Here is a 24,656-nt window from a genome sequence, read left to right on the forward strand (position 1 = left end):
GCGGCCCTGCAGGACTAAACTGATCACCTGCACACACACACACACACACACACGTGAGGACATGGCTGATGATATGCAGATGTTCTGGAGGTCAGGGGTCGTGTGTGTCGTACCACGTCCCAGTAGGAGCGATGCAGGGCGGGATTTTCGCTCTGTAACACCTCTCGCGCTCTCGTGTCCACGTCTGACTTGTGCAGACGCACCCAATCCAGCAGCTGCAGCAGCAGAGACCCGGCTGCAACCAGAGAACAAAACCAGGTCAGACAGACTAGAAGAAAAAGGTCTGCTTGAATATTTCAGACGCCTCTCTCTACCTGGAGCCGCGTCGATGAACAGAACCTCACACAAGTTCCATATGAGCTCGATCGCTAAGAGGATAGACACCTGGAGAGATCAGACCAGCCTTAACTTCAGTCAAATATTCAGTCAAAATCAAGAGGACAGGACTTTTATTAGAGATCTGACTGGATCATAACTTTATTTTCATCTTTGCTTATGTGTCCTTGATTATGGCAGCAGAAAGATTGTTTCAGAGGCATTGCAATAAAAAAGACATTAACATACATTAACATACAGAATGCATCAATGCTTTTATGGTTGCAATAATCATTAAAAACATTATAAAATGCATACATACGGCTTTCATTTGTAATCTAGTGTTTAATCTATCTTTATAAATGCATGCATATTATTTTGTTTTAATCTAATGATTAATTTATCTTAAAATAAAGCATTTAATAATATTCAGAATGCATGCATTTTTATTTGTTATTGTTGTAAATGTAATAATTTATCTTTATAAAATAAAGCATGCAAAATTATTCTTTATATACTATTATAGAATGTATTAATATGTTTAATTAGTTTTTATTTTTCATATTTTCAGTTTTAATTATAACTTCAATTTAGGCTTTTAAAAAAATGTGTTGTTTCTTTTTTTGTTTTTATTAATTTTACTTCAGATTTAATATTTAGTATGCATGCATACAATTTTAATTTCGCAAACTAAAGTTTAACTTCATATATGCATGCATATTTTTTGTTATAATCTAATGTCTAATGATTAATTTATCTTAAAATAAAGCATTTAATAATATTCAGAATGCATGCATATTTATTTGTTATTGTTGTAAATGTAATAATTTATCTTTATAAAATAAAGCATACAAATTAATTATTCATATTAATATTCTATTATAGAATGTATTCATGTTCCATTTGTTTGTTTCTTTTAGTTTTAATTATAACTTTAGTATCTGTTTTAGTTTTTTATTCCTTTTATTTCAGATTTAATATTTAGTATACATGCATATTGCATGTGGTTTTTATTTTGTAATATAGTGTTTAATCTATCTTTATAAATGCATGCATATTGTTATTTATAATCTAATGATTAATTTATCTTAAAATAAAGCATTTAATAATATTAAGAATGCATGCATTTTTTTTTCGTTGTAAATATAATGATTAATTTACCTTTATAAAATAAAGCATGCATAATAATACTTCATATACTCTTATAGAATTTATTAATATGTTTAATTTTTATATTTTCAGTTTTAACAACCACACTGCTCGTACAGATACAATACATCAGTCTGTTTCGAGATGATGTGGACTCTTGACAGTACCTGATCTCCATACTGCGACGCTAAAGAACCATCTTGTGTTGAAACTGAGAAGAGAAGGAGAGTGTGATCATCTGATGGAGAGCATCCTCTTCCTCGTGTGTGATGTGTGTGATGTGTGTGTTTACCTGCGTTCTGCTGCAGCTCCTCCATACAGGCTCGGATCACAGACCTGTAGTTCTTACTGACGCTCACAAACCTGCAGGAGACAGGGACAGATCAGACAGTATGTGCACATCAGTTCGTCCACACTGTCAGGCTCCAGGACTCACTGGGTCTTCTTGTTCTTGCTGGGAACGTCCTCTCTGATCTTCTGCAGCCCCACGAAGATGAGATGGGACTCGTTGAAGAGTTTGCGCAGGATGGGAGAGCAGATGTCTTCATCTCTCCTCACGATGTGGACGAACGGAGAGCCTGCAGACCTCGGACCTGAGCACAAACACAACACAAGATGAGCTTCATGTCCTCGTCCCTCTTCAGTGTTTCCCTCGAGGAGGTCAATACCTTGCAGTCGGTAGTTGGTCTCATACACCAGCAGATCTCCAGGACCCCACTCAAAACCCAAATGCCTCTGATGAAATCCAGCGCTTGGAATCAGCTGCAAGGATCACATTATGAAATATATGATGCTTTTATTCATGCATGCATACTTACTTATATAATAAAACACACCATTTTACATACATATTATTACACATATATAAACATACCATGGTATTTTAATTTGGTATCTAGTTTAGTAGCCTAATACTGTCTTAAGATGCCCTCAGAGGTAACTTACTTTATATTTGTTCCACACATGCATATTCTTCACATTTACAGAAGTATACCGTGCATTAATATTCATAAGCATAGATGAAAGAGTTTAAATCAGGGGTTACCGTGGGACTGGGCTCTTCATCCACCTCCTCCATAACACCGCGATATTAAATCCTCCTGAAATACCGACGTTTAATGTTGTAATATCTGAAAAACATTCAACACACTCGGCGCTCAGAAACTAGCGCCATGAGTCTGAAGGACCCCGATGCTCTGCGCGGTTAGTACGACGCACTGAGTGCCTAAACAAAATACGAGTCTCTTTCCAAAACGACCAGTGTTAGAATTATCAGCAATATTTAACTTTAACACATGCCATTCACAAATGTTTGTCATGTTTGCACTGTGCACAGTTTTTTGACATAATTTCGCGCTGTTTTCTGGACAACTGGTCGGTCCGATGACAATTCTGGTCATGTGAATGAACGTAAAGTATTTATCTGATCATTATAAATGCAAAAATGTTACTTATATGTTTTATTTAAAATTGATTTAGCATAAAATTAGGGTCATTATTTGTAAAGCCCTAAAATCTGTTCTACCCAGCAAACACAGAACGTTCCCAGTCCGAGGATTAGTTGTTGGGTCACGGTTTTTTTTCTTCTTCTTTTTTTTTTTTTTTAGAACCAAGAAATAAACTTGTGGGAACGTTATAATATAATAACTTTAGTTTAAACTCCGTATGACTTTAAAGTCCAAATGGAATTTATTTACTTTACTAGCTCACATTAGTCTTGATGTGAACAATTAATTCGTGCAAGTTAATCCGTTGAAAAAAAAAAAAACAGTTTGTCTTGGTCATCTTTAATTAAAATCTGAACATTTTCTTCCGACCGGGAATAGCATTACATCTCTGACTACGTCAGATTGACGGAAAAGTTTTCCGAATTGGAAAGTCCTGGGAATGTTATCCTAATGTTAGGGAAATGTTAGATTAATGTTAGAATAACTACAATCTACAAACCAAAAACTGTTCTATCTGTGTTAAGAAAACCTTCCTGGCTAACCAAAAACAAACCATAAAAAATAACGTTCTGGCAGCCAAAAACTGACGTTCTGGGAACATTATAATAACTTTAGTTTAACGTTAGAATAATATTTTGCGAACCAAAAACTGATGTTCTGGGAACGTTATAATAACTTTAGTTTATCATTAGAATAACATTCTGCGAACCAAAAACTGATATTCTGAGACCTTATAAGTACTTTATATTCTCAAAACTCTCCTGGCTAACCAAAAACAAACCATAAAAAAATACATTCTGGTCATCAAAAATTGTTTGCTTGGTAGTGTTTCATTAACATCAGTGATGTGATGTTATTATTCTAAAAAAACATTTTTTTTTTCATTTTTTGTGTTTTTATCAGTATATATAAATAAAATAACGATTTTGGTACAGCGTGTAGTGTTTCTTTAAGATACTGAACTGTTTTATGTACTGTCCTATAATGCATTTTATTTACTGTCACTTTAATGGGTAAATGTTTCTCATGAGAGGTTCAGAATGGGTTTGCTGCAGATTATATCACACATTTGTTGTAGTTTGCTCACACTCGTTTTAAACTATTAACGAATAAAGGCTGAAGTCCATTCAGCCTGATCTGTGACTGACATGAAGAACAAAATGGCGTCCTTCCCTCCAGTGTGAGGAGAACAGGATCTTTCCCTCAGAATCAACAGAAGAAATAATACACTCATGGATGTCCACGTCATATATCTGATAACATATGATAATCACGAGGGAAATCACCGTCGTTTTGTGTTATTTTTGTTCATATTTGGCCAAACATTTTTTTTTTCAAAGAAAAGACACTGTGCACGAATGCGCGTGCATGTTTCCCCGTCTCCCTGGTCTCGCGCATGACGTCACCCGCTCTGGCCAATCGCGGCGGAGCGCGGAGAGAGGACGCCCCGCTCGTGACCGCGCACGCAGCGCCTGTTTTTAATCGGGGGCGCGGACGTGCGCGCTCCCGCTGAGTCTTTTGTGTGGCGGCGTCGAGAGAAGCGCAAACACAATAACCATGGCCGACGAGAAACCCAAGGTGAGTGTCGTTTAGAAACGAAGGGATCGTTATTATCGGGAACAGTTCAAGGCGTCTGACGGGTTGCGAAAACACAGAAGGACGCGGATGGTTTGATTTTTAACGTGAAATATCGCGCGTAGCGGATAAATACTGTAACTGCCGCCTCAGAAACACCGGAAGGAGACGCGTGAACGCGCATGCCGAGCTCACACCGCGCGCGACACACACAGACGCATTCACATAAAACATAAGAAGGAGAAAAGACGGTAAAACGACTTAATATCGTGCGTATGTTGTTGATAGAAACGCGTCATGTGCGAGCTCTGATGGAAACATGTTTTCTGTTGATGATGTGAGTTGGATGCTCACATTTGCATCCATTCATCACGTGCAGCCACAGCAGCTCATGCACAGCACTGCTAATAACACCCAAACCCGCTAAAACCACCATGAAGATGAACATGCACGTGTTTGTTTATTACTGCATTGGATTTTCAAATTATCTATCAATCCCATGTATCCATTTTGTTCAAGTTTATGACTGACAGCACTCATATCCATTATGAAAATTCCAGATTAATCATAAGACCACGTGGTTTTGTGTACCTCAGATAAAAGTAGTGTTTGTATTGACCAAAATAGTCTTATGTTAGCTTCTGGCTTTCTCTATCCACGTTAACTACTGCATGAATTCACAATCTGTTTTAATCATCAATCCACGAACAGCACTCCTGTTGATAAATCATTGATGACTGAGCCATTTTTTTTAGAATAGTACAGTATTTTTGAAACAGACACATACAATACATAAAAAAAAAAAACTAATACATAAAAATATAAATAAAGAAATTGTCGTTGTCCAAGGGCATAGATTGAGCCTGACTCAAGACATTTCTGTTAAAAAAAGTAAATGTTCTTTACCTGTTGATCTTCCCACTAATTGTAACTATTCTATTTAATGCATTTTTATGTTTCACACTGAGATTTCCAAACCAGCAGCTAATGGAAATGTCCATGAATAATTTCATCCAGTGATTGCAAATGAGATGTGCATAAAATATGCAATGAAGAATGATGTAATATCTCATTAACCTTTATGTATGTACATTTTGTTTTGTTTTTCTCAGGAGGGGGTAAAGACGGAGAACAACGACCACATCAACCTGAAGGTGGCGGGACAGGACGGGTCAGTGGTCCAGTTTAAAATTAAGAGACACACACCCCTCAGCAAGCTCATGAAGGCCTACTGTGAGAGACAGGTGAGGTGCCGGCCACACACACACACACACACACATGATCTCCTCTGTGAGCTCGTGTCAGCTACAAGCACCAAAACTTACCGTCCCAACAGCATTCTGTAGTCCTGGCTACACACATTAGAGTTTGTGTTAAAATTTTACATCGTAATTTCTTTACTGTTGTTTTAAAGAAATACAGTCGCAGCATTTTATCACAAGAATAAGAAAAATTTTGTTATTAGCTAAATTGCATTTGTTATTAGGGATGTAACTATTCAGTCAACTCTAGATTCTATTCACAATTTTATTTTATTTTTTAACAAAATGAGATTTAAGACAAATTATAAATTAAATGTTTGCTTTTATTATTGCTTGGATAAAATACTGTACACTTTGTAAAATTGAATATAACACTAATTAATTAAATACTAATGTAGCATGTGCATATTATTGCTCTTTTGTTGGTTTGCTTCTGTTCTCATTTGTATGTTGCTTTGCATAAGTGTTTGCTAAAAAGCAAAAATTTTATATAATGTAAATAACAAAAATTTAATTTACATTTTAAAGTGAGCCCCAAGTTATAAGTAACACAAATAAAATAAATATCTTCATATAAACAAACTAAGATTTTGTCTGTGCTCTTACATTTAAAATAAGAGACAACCACTGTATTTTAATCATGATCCACACAAAGATGCGGGTGGAGCTTAAAGTGTTTCCTTGGTAACCGTTGTAAACAAAGCACCTATGAACACCGCAACAGGTGGAGCTTAAAGCGTTTCCTTGGTTACCGCTGTAAACAAAGCACCTATGAACACCGCAACAGGTGGAGCTTAAAGCGTTTCCTCGGTTACCGCTGTAAACAAAGCACCTATGAACACCGCAACAGGTGGTGCTTAAAGCGTTTCCTCGGTTACCGCTGTAAACAAAGCACCTATGAACACCGCAGCAGGTGGAGCTTAAAGCGTTTCCTCGGTTACCGCTGTAAACAAAGCACCTATGAACACCGCAGCAGGTGGAGCTTAAAGCGTTTCCTCGGTTACCGCTGTAAACAAAGCACCTATGAACACCGCAACAGGTGGAGCTTAAAGCGTTTCCTCGGTTACCGCTGTAAACAAAGCACCTATGAACACCGCAACAGGTGGAGCTTAAAGCGTTTCCTCGGTTACCGCTGTAAACAAAGCACCTATGAACACCGCAACAGGTGGTGCTTAAAGTGTTTCCTCGGTTACCGCTGTAAACAAAGCACATATGAACACCGCAACAGGTGGAGCTTAAAGCGTTTCCTCGGTTACCACTGTAAACAAAGCACCTATGAACACCGCAACAGGAGGAGCTTAAAGCGTTTCCTTGGTTACCGCTGTAAACAAAGCAGCGCTGCACTTATGAACTTTAATATGTATTATACAGAGGAAGATAAAAAGAAAATACCATCTAAACCTTTCTAAAGACAGTAAGTTCTCCTCAGACATACATTCATATAAACACCTATCCCTAAATGAATCACTATTTGTTTAGCATCTCAACCGATGTTTATGATTAAAATGAGCAAATATCTGTCAGTGCGGAATTAAGATTAGTTTTACTTTTGAGTTAAGTTCATTTTTTTTGGCAAGTATTACTCTGTTTTTTATAATAAGCTCATTTTGCATAGAATTGCACAGAAATCAAGGCTTCGGGGGAATAATAATATTATTTAAAATGAAAGAACACGGTGTTCAAACCTTTGAAATTAAATCAGAAATACATCCAGTTGTTACCTAGACATTTGGTTGCATATTAGTGTACTTTCTTCTACACATTGCAAGAAGAAGAATGACTGATATTTGCTAGATAATGTCGTGGAGAAACATCCTGTCCTCGCTGTCAGTGTAACAGAAATCAAAGACACAGTATGAAGCAGCGTGTGAAAGGGTTGCAGTAATGCTAAGGCCACAAGAAGCTTACGAAAGCTCTTCGTTCTAATCAATAAACACTCGCACACCCATCTTTTTGCTGGCTTTATCTCTCCCTCATGTCCAAGTCAAGGTTTCTTCCATGCTAGAGAGGGTTAGAGAGAGAACAATGACTCTAATGTTCACGTTTGACAGAGAGCGACGCTAGATCACTCCTGAGATCAGATTGAGCTCATCAGAAGTGTCCAGGCTTTATGAAGCGCTCGCTCAGTGCTGTAAACACAGCAGGTGAAGACGCCTGATCTGTAGGTCACTCACGTGTTTCCTGGCGGAGGAGGAGGGGTTAATCTCATGGTGGGGCAGAAGTAGGACAGCGTTTGCTGGAAGGAAGTGTCCCGGCCCTGAGGTTCATGTTCATTCAGACGGCAGGAAATCCTTGTCAGCAGCGGAAAATAAATATGAGGGCTGATCAGTCATCTTTATCTCAGACTTTGAGTTCCCTTGAAGGGGTGGGACGTCCGAAATTATGTTGGATACTGTGGAGACCTTCAGATTAGCATTTTAAGAAACTGATTTACAAATCCATTCGTTAAAAAGAACCGGTCTAATTGATTAATTCATTCAGGATTCAGGATTTATTCAGTTTTCAGTAAGTTCGCTAACTAAAACGATTTAAAAAAAAATTGTTGATTGAAATAAAGCTAAAATATAAATATAAGATGTCAAACTTAATTTAATTTAGTTCTTAAGGCAAGATTTCAATACAAGTTGAATAAAAAATATAACAGTATATAAATAATAGTAAACCCTAAATAACCCTAAGTAATCATTTGAACAAAATTATTAAAATTAAAATGAAAACTGAAAATATATGTAAAACTTTTCCTGTTTTTAGCTGGCTTTGTTTACTAAAACTATTAAATTAGATTAAACACTTAATTATTATTAGTTGCCAACATTTCTAATTTTCGTTTAGTTTAAGCATTAAAATGACTAACTGTAAATAATAAAAAAGAAAACTGAAATAAAAAAATAAACCTAAATAGTAATTATTAAGAATAATTCATTGTTTTTTTTTTTTTCAAATAAAACTGGAATAAAATATAAATATTAGATGAAAGACTTGAGTGTACAAATAATGTCAAAATCACATAAAACAAGATAAAAATCACTAAAATTTAACTAAAATTTAAATGAAACTGAAAGTACAAAAATAAAAGCTGTCGCAGTATATGAATAGTAGTTCAATAACAGCAGTGAGTGTTGATGTGCTTGTCTCTCCAGGGACTGACGATGAGGCAGATTCGATTCCGGTTTGACGGACAGCCGATTAACGAGACAGACACGCCCGCACAGGTATGACATCACTGACGCTCACTGGGTCTAACAGTGACATCACTCTGTACAGGTGTGTGTGTGTGTGTGTGTGTGCGTGCAGGGGTGTTAAACCGGATGGACTTCAGTCAACCCTGTTTAATGTAAAGGAAAAGACTAAGCTTGCAAAACCTGTTTGTGAATATCCAGGTCATTAAAAAAAAAAAGCCTAATGGCATTGTTAGAAACATTAAGAGAATGACGCTTAATTGCACTGTGACATTATCTTCAAAATTACTGTTAATTACTGCAATGAAAAATAATTGCTTCAAAACAGGAAAAAAATATATAATTTACTTTTTTTTTATCGTGCATTTTCTGTAAAGCTGCTTTAAAACATCATCTCCCTATGTAATTTTTTATATTTCATTATAATGAATTTATACATGTATATGAATTTGTAGAGAATTACTGCATATTATATTGTTTCTTGTACTGCCTTTAATTTAGCGTAATTTTTAATTTATGGTAATAAAAAGATATGTTAAAACGTGTATTTGCCAAATTAGTGTTACATACAAAATGAGTATAATAATCAGAATCCAGTTTGTATTGTCGTTGATGAATTAGGCAAATTAAGCAATCACTTTTTATTCATCCAGTCAGCTTAATAATTTTCTCGGTGATGATTGGAAACTAAAAGCCTGTCTTCAACGCTTTTGTCTGGTTTAGAAAGAGCGGGTGTCATGTGTGCTCTCAGATGAACGTTTAGGGAAGAAGAAAAGTGTTTTTTTCACACATAATGGACCTGATCTGAATGAATCTGGCGTGACAGCATTGCACTGTGATCACATGTGACTCACGTTACCTCACATGGCTTGTGTTCATTAATAACAGTGAATAATAAACGACCTCGTCTTGTTCTCCTGCAGTTGGAGATGGAGGATGAAGACACAATTGACGTTTTCCAGCAACAGACAGGAGGACACATCTGAATGACCATCTCTCTCTCTCTGCTCCTCATGGTTATCTATAACTGCTGTTGTATAGTGTTTTCAGTTCATCATGTTTTTCTTTCGTTTTGTACATAAAGGGTTTCTGCTGCAGTAATTATTACATTGGGATTTTTAATTGGTGTGAAATCTGACATGTAAAGCATCATCTGTGTATAGACCAACTAATACATGTTTCCCCTTAAGACGTGTGGGTTTTGTTCTGGCCCGGATCTGAGCTCACAGGCTTTTTCCAGAAGTGATAAAGAAATGTTCTGCTCTGTTATACTTCACGCAGACAAACCTGCAATTCGGATCGGCTTTCTGTTTTCCATTCAGACAAATTGGTTTTAAGACTTTTTATTGTAGTGGTCACGTGAAGTGCGAGTCTTGTGTTAACCAGGCTTTTCCTCGAGTGCGTTCGAGCGAAGTCCTGTTTCAGACAAGTCCAGCATCTGTCTGTATTGTCTAATCTCTTGTTGAAATAAAATATTCTCTTTTTATCAAGCTGTCAGTGTGTTTTAGTCACTGTGCTCAATCTTTAAACTGCTTTTGCATTCTGAATAATTGTTTTGTGCATAATTTTAGCAATTATTCTTGAAGCAAAGTATCATTAGATGTAATTCTAGATTATTAAAAATCCATTGTAGTTTGAATTATTAAAAATATGATTTAAATTTTCACTAAAATGGCATGATATGTGTATTTCAGTCTATTAACTTTAAGAAACTTTGAGGTATTTGAAAATATTGGAATAAAAGAGCAAGTTTCAATTTGCATAACACGTCGATATCCTATGGCTGTTTTTGCAGTAAGCCACACTTCACATAAACTTATAGTGTGAATGATGGCCAGTGCTCCAATCAAACGCCAGGGAGCGCTGGCCCCCGTCCAATCAGGTCGCGCGTCGCCCCGGTGGGCGGGGCTTCGTGGGCTGGTCTAAAGCGCCGCTCAGGGTGCTCGGGTTTCAGCTGGTCCGGGTGGAGCCCATGCGGGAGAAAGGATTTAGACGAATTCAGTCCTGCTGAAGGGTTTCTAACGCGGCTTAGCGAGCACATTACCCGCTCAACATGACCACGACGACCACTTTCCAAGGCATGGAGCCTGGCGCCAAAAACAGCTCCAGGTAAGTGTTTTTAAAAGGGTTTGTTGAGATCCGAAGGAAGACAAAAGAAGAGGAGCTCAGAGCTGGAGGTGATGATGATGATGATGATGATGGATGGATTCCTCCACCAATACACGAACGCAAATGAAGCTTATCAACCTGAATATTTAATGGGTTTGGATTGATTCACGTTTTCATTTGGTCTGAATGAGCCCAGACTGTCTGTCACCATCATCACCATCATCATCATCCTCCTGGCCATGAAGACCCATCCACCCTTATAATGATCTGAGATTCACTCCAGGCTCATTGTATGCAGGTTTGATGTGATGTCTGGTGTTTTGATGTGGATGGTGCCCAAACTTCACCCAGCCTAAAGGAATGGGGCTGGCAGGCCATCTCAAACTGGGTGATTTGCTTTAAAGTTTATTTGCATCGTGTTTCATCAATACATGTTTTCTCTGCTGCTTATATTGTCATCCGTTTAATCCCAGTCATCTGACTGTTTGGTGTAACCTCCAGCTCTGGCCCAAAAATACCCGCTCCATTGTCCTTAAAAGGTTTCTGATACTAGGGTTGGAACAGATGCATTGAATTTGGTCCAGACAGCCAGTGGAAGGTTTGCTCGTCTGGCCAAAGGACTTTGGGATGCAAACTAACTGATTTTTTTAGGTGTGTTTGTGTATCCAGAAATGATATGGTCTGTAACTTTCAAGGGAGGGATGGAAATGCATTCAGACATTTGCATGTCAGAAATGTTGCATTGGCTTTTGTTTCCGCCTGATGCACACATCTTAAACGAGGATTATGGCATCGTCTGGTATATTAATCCTAATATCAGACATCTTGGCTTTGGGTCTTGCTGCAACATGTTGCCTCCCTCACCACCTTTGATTCTCGTCCCCCTTTTAGTCGTTAAATCCTGCGTGTCTGGGGTTCCCCTCGGTGGAGAGGACAGAAATGTAGGTCAAGCCGAGAGCAGGCGTGTTTATTGGTCACTCGGACTGATTTAGGGATGTTTTCAGCATGCATCTTGGGCTTGAGGAGGGCTTTTTAATGCCATGTGTCTCCCGTGTCGGTTGGGTGGGGTCTCGAGCGAATGGCCTTCTTCTCTAATAAAGTCTCTTGATCTGATCCCAAGCTTTAGTCTGGTTAAGGCATTAGCTGTTTAACCAGTCCATCCAGACGGCACTGGTTGGTTTTATAATCGCCACACCGTCGATTCCTTTGACAAAAGGAGCAGAAAGTTGAGTTGGGATGGAGGTGACCCTGACAGCTGCCGGCGGGTGTCAGCTGGTCTCCTTCTGCGCCGATGGAGGGAGGGTGTTGAGATCAGCTCTGGGCTTTTCAAAAGCATTGATTAGGGCTTCCCTCGACCACATCAGTCACTTTACCCCGGGTTTGTCCACACACCCACCCTCGTGTTTTTTTAATGAATCAACATATGTGCTGAATCAAAACCATCCAGCACTGGAATAGCTCTGGTCTGGTCAGCTCTGTGTGTGTGTGTGTGTGTGTGTGTGTGTGTGTGTGTTGTGTCTTTCAGTTTGGGGTTGGGTGGTATGACTGAAGCCATTCGTTGTATGAGTCACTTGATCGATCCATCACAATATAGATATTTGTACAAAGTGGTGCAGAGTTCATACATGTGGTAATGCCTATTTTATTAGCTTATGCAAATGTGACTGGTTCGATTCCCAGCGTATGCATGACCTGATGAAGTCATAAAAGTGTCTGTCAAATGCACACATTAAAATGTATAAGGCCTATGTCTAATCAATGCTATTTTATTGATTATGCAAATTGTTTTATGTGTCAAAGGTCATACGTGCATGAAAGATACATCTAATAATATGATTTGACTTCATTGGCTATAAACCGTATTTTATTGGACTTTCCTGCTTTATATGATATTAGGTAAATATACTTGTGGGCATTTTTTCTTTAAAGATTTCAGAATGAAATCTTTTGTATGTTATAGTGTTTACTGAAATGTTACTGTGCTGGTTTTCATTTGTTATTACTCTGAGCTCATCATGGAAATACACTTCTGATATGAGCACACTGTCAGAAGAAAGACTTACATTTTATATCAATGCACCAAGTTGACTAAACTCGAGACTTATGACATACCCTGCTTTGAATTTTTGCATGTTGCTTCCTCGTTCTCACATGTAAAGCATGTAAAATGATAATTTCTACTGTTATCGAGGGTTTAAATCTCTACTGTTGACGTATTTGCATCGTTGCATCATGTCACAAGCACCATGAAGTCCTGCTGTTTCCTTCATGCGATATGTGCTGTTTATTTGAAGCTTGTGTAATTGATTTGTTGAGCTGCAATCTTCTGACCCGTGTCTCGTAGGGTGCTGCGTCCCCCTGGCGGAGCCTCAAATATTTCCTTCGGCTCGGATGAGGAGAAGCCTGTGCGCAAAAACAAGATGGCCTCCAGTATCTTTGCTGAACCTGATGACCCTCACGCCCACCGGAGGAACAACCCACCAGGTACAGAACACACACACACACACACACACACACACACACACACACACACACACACACACACATCTGTTTTGAATTCTGTTCCTGGTCAGGTCTGGGTTTGGTTAGATTTTAATGCTTGCATTATTTAAAGCCTGCATGGTGTCAATGTCACCTTTATATGTTCAACAACTGTGATGATGTACACGAATGTTTACTGTAAATGAGGAAGTCAAGGACCTCATCTGTATGAAAGTATACACTAGTTTGGGATGTACGCACACACATATTTGAAAATCTCTTTTGCTGACCAATTCTGCATTTATTGGATGAAACAAGCAGAACTTTTAGCAGAAACGTCTACATTTTACAGTGATGTCTGTCAGACCGGTTGTGCGTCTTTCTGTCGTCTGTCAGCACACGGAGAGAACGTCTTGGGTTCACACGTGTGTTTGCTCAGATAAGCAGCAGTGTGAACTGATTTTAGCTGGAGTTCAGAGTTTAAAACCTGCCTTTGAACGATTTATCATTGTTAACTTAGTAATCTGCCCTCACTATATTTGCTTTGTTCACAGACGACCACAAGTGTTTCAGCATGCCTTTGGCATGATGTCATTTCCTGGACAAATAACCCGACCGTCCAGTGATTCAGGAAGTGATTCACGGTGTAGGGAAAGATAGTGTGTGACATCATGTTGAAACACTTTCACACAGTGAAGGGAAATGTTGACTACACCTGAACTTTATTTAATAATTTAAACCATGTCCCCACTGCTAGCGCTGTGTCTGTGTGCTGAAAGTGTTGTTAGTTTAGCAACACGTCAAACTCTCCTCTCCCGTGTGCTTCACGTGCTGCTCCGAATCTGTCACTCTTGAAGGATGTTCCCTCAGAAGGGAGCTGTCTATGTAGACAGCACGGCTCCTCTGTGTTTAGATGTTCAGAGTCTGACAGCATCTTTATCTTCTGGAATAGAAATGTGTGTTGTGTTGTGAACACCGTTAGCCCTGCAGGAGCTGTATCAGGATAATCTGAGCTCTGATTCAGCGCTAATGCTCGACTCGGCCAGGTGTCCTTCATAGATCTGCTGATTCCCTCTCTGAAGACCTTTCCCTGGCTCTCGTCTGAGATGTTGAATCCCGCCGCAGCGTTTGGGCCGTCTGCTTGTTTTACAGCTGTTACTCATAAAACAAGGCTCAAATTCAGTAGAAATCAAAATCAAAAGACATGCTTAAGAGGATCTAAGTGACCCAAAAAACTGAGTGCCTTTCAGAGATTTGATGCCATGATCTCCAGGTCTTGAGATTGTGAGTGACTGATATGAATTTTGTATCATGGCTGTAGGGAAAACTCTTGGGCTTTTAATGTGCAGTATGCATGAGCGCAGGATCTGTGGATTTATAATGTGGGTCTGATTGAACGAGCTGACAGGAAGTTGAGCGAGACGTCAGAGGTGCCCTGCAGGATGTCTTTGTGATTGTCTTTTGTGTTCTGTAAGGGATTTTGGTTGTTTTTTTGTCAGCTAATGGAGTATAACAGTTGGCTCTGGAAGTTAAAATCCCATTACATTTCTCTCCATTATTGCAAGACAGCAAGGGTGAAAAGGGTACAAGTGTAACGAATGGTTATCATTATACTGTCCCCAGTTGAGTAATCGCGGTACATCTGAGGCAATTATTTAGCATTACTGATATGTTATGTTTAAATAAGCGTGTTTCTAATTGGATAAGCAATCATTTGCAAGCATTTCCAGAGAATTAATCTGAACACTGGATAAAGCCAGGTTCAAAAGTCTTATTTTATTTTGCTTGATTTTTACTGAGGGGATTTTTATCACTCCATTTATCAGAAAAAAAACCTAACAACAGCCGGAAAAAAAAAGACATATTCATCATGTTTTTTGGAATAAAAGGTTATATAAATGATCTCTTAACAAACCCCTCAGTAAAAACCTTCAGAGTATAGATGGGAATAAACTGGTTAAATTTGGTGCAAGTGCTGTTGAAATGGAGAAACTAATACATTTTTAGAAAACTGACTTAAAAAATGTTTACATCTACAAACATGACAAATGTGCAGTAATAAACTCAAGCGAATGATGTATGAACAAACCCCTCTGTAAAAACCTTCAGAATATGGATGGGAATAAAACTAGATTTGGTGTGTGTAAGTGATACCGAAGTGGAGAAACAAAGATATGTCATAATTGAAATCTACAGGCCAATATTGAATAGTGTAATAAAATAAGCACATTTTGATGTTTTATTAATAGTCCATGACATCTCTTATAAAACGGCTGGTTTTTGTTTTTTTCAGTGCAAACTAAAAATAGATCAATCCAAAGCCAATGTTTATTGGTGAACATGTTGAAGAGAAGCCAGTAGTCTGTCGATTCATTAAATCAGCTTTTTAGCCACAGAAGCAGTTTATCTAGCGTAGTGAAGCATCTCGACTGACATCCGTTTAGAGAAGAAGCCTCTTGTCTCTTTGCCAGTGTACTGCAGCGTAATGCTTTTTGTGCGAACCTTGAAGGCTTTCCTTAAAGCAGCTTTAATATTTTTTCCTGTCAAAAACTCCTCTCCCCATAATCCTGCAGAATCACTTTTTTCTCGTTTTCAACCATATTTTTTTATTATTTTTCTGTTTCTTTATCCAAATCTAAGTGTGATGTTGAGATGTAGTTTCATATATGCTCTGTGTCATGACTCTGAAAGGTTAACTCTCTCCATCGTGAGAAGCCCGTCCCGAACAAAGACCGCAGAAGGAGAGAGTTTGTTAGCGTTGAGCTGGTTTGACTCCATTGACTCTCAATGGGATGCGGTTTTTTCTCCTCAAACCAAAAGCTCTTTGTGTCTTGTGTGTTGAGATGTTGTTGTCCTCTGACCTCAGGGTCGTGTCACTCAAACACTCCTCAAAGCCTCGAGGTGTGTGTGTGTGTGTGCCAGTGGCTGTTTTCCTCTCACATCACACACACCTGTTGCGCATGTGTCTTATGTTTATTCCAGCGTCTGATTGCAGAAAACAGCTTGATGTTGTTTCATGACTCAGATTGACTTCGAACATCAAGCGGTGACCCAACATTGAACCACAGTTGTTTATTCTACAAAATGACCTTAAAATCAAAGTGGTGAACATTTACCATGGACCATTAACATGGAGGATATTTCTGACATGATGATTGAACTGTAAATGCATGTGAACTCAAACAGCCAGAGTGATTTACCTCCAGCCAAACACACAGAACAAATGTGGACTGGATGCACAGCCTTTGATTTTATACCTTTTTATGACATTTCTATTGTAGTTATTGATAACGAGGTATGCACTGGTGTGTGTGTGTGTGTTCTGTGGTCTGATCTGTGTGTGTGTTTTCTGGTCTCAGGTGGAGAAGCGTCTGGCGTCTTGTGCGGTGAACCCTCGGCTCCTCTGAGGCGATGCCAGCCAGCCATCATCTATGATAACGGCACTCCTGTTGATCAGCCCGCCAACAGCACGGTGAGCACACACACACACACACACACACACACACACACACACAGATGGTTTTATACTGTACAAACTGTATATTCTATGGCCCTACACCAACCCTACACCTAACCCTAACCCTCACAGGAAACTTTGTGCATTTTTACTTTCTCAAAAAAACTCATTCTGTATGATTTATAAGTGTTTTGAAAAATGGGGACATGGGTTATCTCCTCATGAGTCACCCTCTCCTTGTAATATACCTGTGTCATACCCATGTCATTATACAGAGTTGTGTCCTAATATGACACACACACACACACACACACACACACACACAACTCTCAGATCAAACGGGAGGTTAACGAGTGTGGTGTGAATGTAGGTCGTTCAGTGTAGTTCATGTCTGTAATGAACTGTTGTATTGACTTCATGCACGCTCCTGCTCTTACTGTCAACAGTTCACTGTGATAGCAGACAAATTCAATACCGACACAAAACACATATTTATTAGAAATAAATTTGAAAAATTGTTTCCTGTAACCTTTCATCAAAATAAATACGAGTACTGTACTAGAAAGCCAGACAGAAAATGCATAATTAAATCTTTATAATGTATTTATTTTATGAGATGTTTTCCTTCAAACTTTCATCAAAATAAATGTTTATTCATAGCGTAAACATATGTTTTCATTCATTTGAAATATTTGCCTGAAATTAAAGATTTAAGAAATTCAGAACAAATCTATTTTCATCAAAATGAGTTTAAAAGTATGTGAGCAATGATAAATCAAGCACAATAAAGCAGAGAGATTTGAGACAGAAAATACATAATTCAATCTTTATTATAAATGTATTTTGTCAGACGTTTTTATATTGCAACCTTATATCTAAATATCTTAAATATTTAAATCTAAAATAAATTTTTATTTTATTTGTTTTTGTTTTCTTTAACGTTACAGTGATTTTTATCTTGAACTTTAAAGCCTGATAAATTCAGGACAGACTGAAAATACTAATTTATTTATCAAGCTTTTTTTTGGTGTATGCGTTCATTTATTATAATTTTTAAAAAATATTTTTAATATTGTTCTCATCGTCATAAAAATTCTGATTAGAAACAAACAATGTGAATTCAAGACAAACAGAAACTATTTTGTAAGATTTTTTTTTTTACTTTGTATTTATTTAGATGAAAAGACATAGAAAATAGAAAATATTCATAGCATAAACCATTTTATTTGAAATATTCTTATATAAATTTTAATAATTTTAATTTAAATTGTTCTATAAGTTCAGAGACTTTCAGGGCAGAGAAAATTATTTTATTATATATATATATATATATATATATATAACTTTCTTCTTCTATAGCAGGTCTATCAGATTGACCTATTAAATGACTAAATCTATTTCTCCACAAGAGATTTAATAGATCGATTGGAGATGATTCCTCTCACACAAGGTTATATGGAGAATATATGAGCAGCAGTGAGATGTAGGTCAGGTAAATCATTGAAGAATACTGTGAGAAATATTCTGTGGCTGAAGCTCAGAGTGGTTTTATTATTGTAAATGTATTTGGCTTGCAGTACTTCTGTTCACGGACTGGATGTGTGTCTCAAATAACATCGTTAGCTGGGTGGGGTCTAAATGAACAGCCGCAGGGTCCGTGGACGACACACACACACACACACACAGCTGTTCTCTGGGTCAGTGAAACCACAGAGCTCTCTACTGTATGTGGACTGATTCATTCATTCGTCCTTCACAGGAGGAATTTCTTCCTGATTTTGTCTGGTTCTTACAGGCGTTTGTTTCTGGTTTGTCTGTATTGAATGTCTCTGCTCTTACAGAACACTTTTAGTAACGTGATCTTGAATCACAACGAGAAACTTGAAATGTGTTCTGTTGATGTACTAAATGCAGAGAGAAATGGTTTTATTCGACATTAAAACCCTTTGTTTTCTCACTGGATATTCATTACTCTGTGTTTCATGTGATCTGAGCTGAAGTAAATCCTGATATGTGATCTGGACTCTGCTCTTGTTTTGCAGGATCAGACTGAAAGCGAGCAGGAGAACAACGGTGAGACTCTTCTCAGTATTTGGTGGTCTTGTGGGTTTGGGTGACGTGTGACTCTCATTGGTGGAGGAATGCTGCTAATAAAGGCTTGCTGAAGCTCTGCTTTAGCTCTGGAATGTTCCTCTCTCTCTCTCTCTCAGTTAAGGTTTATTCCATGAGTCCACGTCTGCTCTTCTCATTAAGGACGTCTGCAGTAACACTGTTTCTGACGGTTTCGGTTCACAATGAGGGGATCCCATTAGAAACCCAACACGTCTAGGGAAACTCTGACTCTGGTGTAATTAAATGATGTCCATTTGGACTTGTGTTGGCACCACTCATTTTCATTTGGGTTTTTTAACAAACGATCTTGACCGATGAATGAATATAGATTAAACCTCTGGGATCCCCACCTCTTTTAAATCTTCTGTCAATGGCTTTAGATTATATATATATGACGGGGCCTGTATTCACAGATCATAGTCTAAAGCTAAGAGAAAGTGGGCGGGGTTTACCTCATTGCTGTTGATGATGTCAGTGTGCTTATTAACTATGCACGCACTGATTGGTCTCTGTCAGAGATTTATTCATAGAAACGTTTTAGAACGCAATATTATGTTGCCATATTCAAATAAAGGTTTTAAAACGCAGGTTAAGTGTTACTAATTAAACCAGTATATGTTCAGCTTAGTGTCAGCCTCTTTCATGTGTGCTTCTCAGAATTGGTGAATATGCATATAAACGGAGTAGAATAATCATGGCTGACAGTGAGACATGCAAACGTAAAATAAAACAAACTGGACACAAGAACCGCTGTTAGTTCATGCACCGCTGGTTAATGAAAACAAGGACATGATTAAAGGAAGAGTTAGAGTTGGGATGACCTCCAAAACCAAAGGCGATGGCTTTTAAAAGCTCATTATCGCCAAAGATGTTTACATTCAGAGGCAGATTTCAGGATCTTAGTGATTTAGGAGTCCTCTTCACTACTCCTAACCTTTCACAGATTCAGGAAATGGTTTTAGTGTTAAAACACTTTGTGAAATACTTTTAGAGCAAAACATTTAGGAGCTTTAAATTTAGGACTGACACGCCTATTATTTTCTCCCAAGTCAGAGAGTTATGAGCTACTTTTAGCCTTGATGTTTTGTGAATACGGGCCCAGATGTCTGTTTGGGGATTATTATTATTATCTATTAGTTACTTTATTAATCCTTCACAGGAAATGATATTGTTACTGCAGAAACCTCCCCTCAGTCCTTTCACACAGACCTATCTACCCAACTAAACACCTGACAGAGAATCATACACTTAAAAACATATGTACGTTCATGTATTATGCACATTATTGCACATTAAAAGCACAGTAATTATTGCACATATGAAGTCGGTCTCCCCATTTAAATGTTCTATCTGTTGTTGTTTTTTAATGTTTTTATAAATTGTTAGTAGTAAAAAAAAATTTTCACTTAAATTATTAAACCAAAAATGTGATTGTTTAACAACTAATAATTAATTTCTATTGTACAAACATTTATTATTATTATCAATAATAATAATGTAAGTAAAATTTTACAAACATTATTATTATTATTATTATTATTATTTTTTTTTACATTTAGAGGACATGACAGGTGTCTTTTTGGCCATGGTGTTGTTGTTATTATTATTATTAATAATAATAATAATGATAAAACAAAAAGGTAAAAGTCTTAGTATGAATAAATGACACTTTTGTTGTATTTTCTAATTACTGATAAATGTATAGTTCACAAATTAATAAAATGCACACAGACTGATTTTCCCCATTTAAAAATGAAAAATAAATAAAAGTTTAACTTTATATATTATGGCCATATACTGTAGCTCTGATGTGTGCTGTGATGTTCAGTGTTATGGGATGTTCGGGCTGGTCTGGGGTCAGCAGTCCTGCTCTAGTGTTCATGTTCTGCCATTAGTCAATGCACAGTGTAAATCTCATCCTCTCCTGGGTTCTTCATGTCTGCTGGCTGTGGGCTTTTTCACTTTGCATATAATCTGTCCTCAAATGTCTGTAATCAGAATACAAACAGTTAGCATTAGAGCTGATGCTGTATAACAAACTAAACTATAACTAACCAGCACAGTAAGATCCTCATCAGTCTCTTTTGGTCTTCTACACTCAGTTTTCTCTCAGATCAGTTTCTGTGAACGTCTTATATCGCCCCTTGTGGCAGCAATTATGTGTCAGTTTGTTGTAGTTGTTATATTATTATCTATGATGCATTTCTGGACTCAGTTTGTCAAATGAAAGCATCTGCATTCATATAGTTGAGTAGCATCTATTTCAGGCCGGACAAGTGTGCATTAGTGAGTGTGCATGAGCCCGAACACTTCTCCTGTGAGCGCATGATGAGTCCTTCAGTGAGACGCTTCTGAGTCACACCTTACCAAACACACTTCAGTCGAACACTTCCAGGAAGACCAGTGCTCCCATCCCCATGAAATGCTAATACACTGGCCTTATAATCCATTAGAGACCCAGTGGTGATGAGCTGAGTGAGTCTGTGATTGTAGATCCAGTCTCTGTTTTCACATCCATGTAGTACCAGGTCCATACTAAACGTCTGGAGCAGCAGTACTTAACTGGTTTTGCTTCAAGATCCAGGTTTTACACAGCAAAGGGACGGTTCATTTACCCTCATCTTGTTCCAAACCTGTTGTAGTTTCTTCTGTTGAGCAGAAAAGAGCATATATTTTGAAGAATATGATTTTTGTTGATCAGACTAGTCGATGGCTGTTTGGAATATATTGAGTGTGAGTAAAGGATGACAGAATTTCCATCTTTGGGTGAACTATCCATCTTAGGGCTGAGAGGTCAAAAGGTTAAACATGTCTTAAAATCAAACTATGAAATGTATTAATATTACCATGAAGTGCACAGACCAAATAATATACAAAATGATCAACAAACTGAACAAGAAACATTGTTTCCGTGTCTCTTTAGATGTCCTGTGAATGGTTTCATGCAGTTAATAATTTATAAACCATGTTCACTCACTTCATCTTCAACTCATGTGGATCATATCGTCTTATCAGTGTTGAATCCGACAGGAATTTTTAGCAGAATACTATGGTTTAGAAGCATGCATATGGTTATTTGGGGTTTTATTTGTTTTTATCTATTATTCATTTGTTTGAACCAAAAAAAAAAAACAAAAAAAAAAAAAACAGGCATGCCATCAAAGCATTTTTTTCTTTTTGCATGTAAAAAAAAACCATCCATATATGTGAGTTGGTAAAAAAAAAAAATTCTAAATCATAATTTTTTTTATTTAATGTATTTTATAGTACATTTAACTTTGACCCACAGTCTTCAGGTTTGATTTTTGTCCCTTTGTAAAGTTTGGGCACCTCTGTTTCACACAATGTTAATGCAAGCGTCTGTGCAGTCGGTCACTAGTATCTGTGTGTGTTTTCCAGAAGAGGTTGTGGAGCAGAAGGAGGAAAGTGCACAGCCTGCTGCCCCGTCGGCTGCTGCCCACCCCTCCGGCCGGAGGAACCCACCTGGCGGCAAATCCAGTCTGATCCTGGGCTGAGAACGCCTTCACTGAACTTTCTCTGCTCTTTCAGTCTTTTTTTCACCCAGGTTTTTTTTTTTTTTAAGGAATTCCCCTTCCTTCACTTTTCTCGTGAGCCATGGAAATTTTTTGCCCTCCGCTGTCTTTTCATTTTTTCTATTGCAAAAAAGAGAGAGAGAGAGAAGCGATCGTTGACAGAAGCACTTTATGTGAGAGGTCCGTTTCAGCCGCTCCTGCAGGAATAATGGCATGAGAGATTCAGATCGACTTTTAATCTGCCCTGGTGTAAATCATTTAAGGAAAAAGGACAAAAAAAAAAAAAAAAAGATTTGTTGCGCAAAATTTCTAAGTACAAATAAAGATTGATATGAATTTCACTGTGTTTGTGTTTGATTGGAATGGTATTGTCAAATCTAATTAATCCATTTTTATTATTCATGTAACATGCATTTTGTAACTTTTTCATCAGTTGTTACTTGGAAATGAAAGAACAGAAAGTGTTGGCATGCTTGTTAAACAGTCATCTGTTTCCACATTAAACAAGGTCCACACTAGCTAGACATTTCCACACAATCCCTCACAATTCATGCAGGAACATATTTCAGTTTGTGCACATTTTCTTCAGTGTATGGTGTCATAGGAAACGGAAGAGGAAGTGATGGTGAACCATTAACAGACACCATATGATGTGAAACATTACACAAAATCATGTGACTAAAAAACTTTCATTATTTCTAACTTGAGAAGACAACACTTTCAGCAACATTAAAACCAGTAATAGAAAAATAATATAAAATTATATTAATTCTGAAATGAGTGTTTGGGAGAGACAGATAAAATAAAACGCGTTTTAAACTGAAACTTTTGACGCGTCAAGAATGTCACTTTCAAATATTCAAAAACCTAGACAATGAGCTGTCTCATAGTGTGATTCTCAAATACATTTAGGTAAATGTTGATGGAGTCTTAAACAAGGACTGGGGGGACGTGGTCGTGTTCCACTTCAAATACGATGAGTGAAAGGAGAGCTTTTAAGATTATTGTCACTTTATTCACCAGGAGGAACACCTCGTTCCGCGCGTCATACGTCATTACGCGATTTCTACGTCACTGCGCATGCGCAGTACTTTCCAGTTTCGGTTTTCAATCCGATGAAGTGTTTACATGTCCTCACGCTCGGATTACTAAAGGGATAAACCACTCCTTACAATCCGATCGAAATTTTAGTTGGATCGAGCCAATTCAATCCGATTGATGTGTTTACATGTAACATTTTTATTCTGATTGTGCTTCTACTGAGATTACGATCGGATTAGAAGGGTCCATGTAAACGCAGCTAATGTTCCTCTGTCATAGTCCAGATACACTCTCACACGCTCAAGATATTGTTTAATATTAAAACCAGAACCAATATCAATTCCAGTGTCTGAACGAGATCTAATTCATGTACCAAAAGCGTATAGACATTACTGAAATCAGGAAATATCAACCAGCAATTGAATTTAATTTCCAGTAATGGATGGTAGAAAGTTCAGCAATGAATGGTATGTGATTTATAACAGTCTCTCATCTGATCGTTTATTTTTTCCTCATGTGTCTCGCCTTAGTAACAACCATTCAAAATGGAAACATTTTAAGTGACATGAAGAAAAGAAAAGAAAACACGACACGAAAACTTCAGTGAACATCAGAAAAACAGCATCCACATTTATGGTTAAAAATGAAAGTGAAAGTGACGTGACATACGGCCAAGTATGGTGACCCATACTCAGAATTTGTGCTCTGCATTTAACCCATCCGAAGTGCACACACACACACACATTGTGAGCACACACCCGGAGCAGTGGCCAGCCATTTATGCTGTGGAGCAGTTGGGGGTTCGATGCCTTGCTCAAGGGCACATAAGTCGTGGTATTGAAGGTCGAGAACTGTACATGCACTCCCCCCACCCACAATTCCTGCCGGCCCCAAGGCTCGAACTTACAACTCTTTGATTGGGAGTCCGACTCTCTAACCATTAGGCTACGACTTCCCCAGCTATAATCTGACAAACGAGATACATAACCATTCAA

The 24,656-nt window shown here is 37.8% G+C and overlaps 3 protein-coding genes across 5 annotated transcripts in view; 2 read left to right on the plus strand and 1 right to left on the minus strand.

Annotated features, from left to right (window-relative positions):
• LOC113054920 (nuclear pore complex protein Nup85-like) overlaps positions 1-2,648 on the minus strand; it is an 8,294-nt gene extending 5,646 nt beyond the window's left edge. The window contains exons 1-8 of one of the 2 annotated variants that reach the window (XM_026220734.1): positions 2,510-2,648; positions 2,133-2,226; positions 1,901-2,057; positions 1,757-1,827; positions 1,632-1,675; positions 315-384; positions 114-235; positions 1-27 (exon numbers count right to left, since the gene is read on the minus strand). The exon at positions 1-27 is cut by the window's left edge and continues 108 nt beyond it. In XM_026220734.1, the coding sequence (XP_026076519.1) occupies positions 1-27; positions 114-235; positions 315-384; positions 1,632-1,675; positions 1,757-1,827; positions 1,901-2,057; positions 2,133-2,226; positions 2,510-2,542 (618 nt within the window). In that variant the 5' untranslated portion in view covers positions 2,543-2,648. Of the gene's footprint in view, positions 28-113; positions 236-314; positions 385-1,631; positions 1,676-1,756; positions 1,828-1,900; positions 2,227-2,509 lie in introns of both variants that reach the window. The other variant, XM_026220725.1, reaches the window with a different exon arrangement.
• A 1,686-nt stretch (positions 2,649-4,334) lies between these two features.
• Positions 4,335-19,183, plus strand: sumo2b (small ubiquitin like modifier 2b). Of its 2 annotated transcripts, XM_026222118.1 has the most exons (6): positions 4,335-4,490; positions 5,600-5,731; positions 8,890-8,961; positions 9,852-9,934; positions 18,691-18,696; positions 19,167-19,183. In XM_026222118.1, exons 1-4 carry the CDS (start codon positions 4,470-4,472, stop codon positions 9,912-9,914), a joined length of 288 nt encoding a protein of 95 aa, XP_026077903.1. In that variant the 5' UTR covers positions 4,335-4,469; the 3' UTR covers positions 9,915-9,934; positions 18,691-18,696; positions 19,167-19,183. The 2 variants fall into 2 exon arrangements, with proteins under 2 accessions (XP_026077903.1, XP_026077899.1); XM_026222114.1 differs by lacking the exons at positions 18,691-18,696; positions 19,167-19,183 and having other exon boundaries at positions 9,852-10,414.
• On the plus strand, positions 10,861-22,910 carry LOC113055635 (jupiter microtubule associated homolog 1-like). Its single transcript, XM_026222050.1, has 5 exons — positions 10,861-11,037; positions 13,382-13,521; positions 16,878-16,990; positions 19,018-19,048; positions 22,487-22,910. The coding sequence occupies exons 1-5, from the start codon at positions 10,982-10,984 to the stop codon at positions 22,600-22,602; spliced, it is 456 nt and encodes a 151-aa protein (XP_026077835.1). The 5' UTR covers positions 10,861-10,981; the 3' UTR covers positions 22,603-22,910.
• Positions 22,911-24,656: the final 1,746 nt, after the last annotated feature.

The sequence above is a fragment of the Carassius auratus genome, chromosome 3 (genome assembly GCF_003368295.1).
Source record: "Carassius auratus strain Wakin chromosome 3, ASM336829v1, whole genome shotgun sequence".
Lineage (NCBI taxonomy): Eukaryota > Metazoa > Chordata > Actinopteri > Cypriniformes > Cyprinidae > Carassius > Carassius auratus.

What these genes read in the sequence shown, in the direction of transcription:
- sumo2b (XM_026222118.1), top strand. Translation starts at nt 4,470, where the DNA reads ATGGCCGACGAGAAACCCAAG. An exon ending in TGGCCGACGAGAAACCCAAG is followed by an intron (nt 4,491 to 5,599) that starts GTGAGTGTCGTT and finishes TGTTTTTCTCAG; the next exon opens with GAGGGGGTAAAGACGGAGAA. An exon ending in AGGCCTACTGTGAGAGACAG is followed by an intron (nt 5,732 to 8,889) that starts GTGAGGTGCCGG and finishes TTGTCTCTCCAG; the next exon opens with GGACTGACGATGAGGCAGAT.
- LOC113055635 (XM_026222050.1), top strand. Translation starts at nt 10,982, where the DNA reads ATGACCACGACGACCACTTTCCAAGGCATGGAGCCTGGCGCCAAAAAC. An exon ending in GGCGCCAAAAACAGCTCCAG is followed by an intron (nt 11,038 to 13,381) that starts GTAAGTGTTTTT and finishes CGTGTCTCGTAG; the next exon opens with GGTGCTGCGTCCCCCTGGCG. An exon ending in CCGGAGGAACAACCCACCAG is followed by an intron (nt 13,522 to 16,877) that starts GTACAGAACACA and finishes TTCTGGTCTCAG; the next exon opens with GTGGAGAAGCGTCTGGCGTC.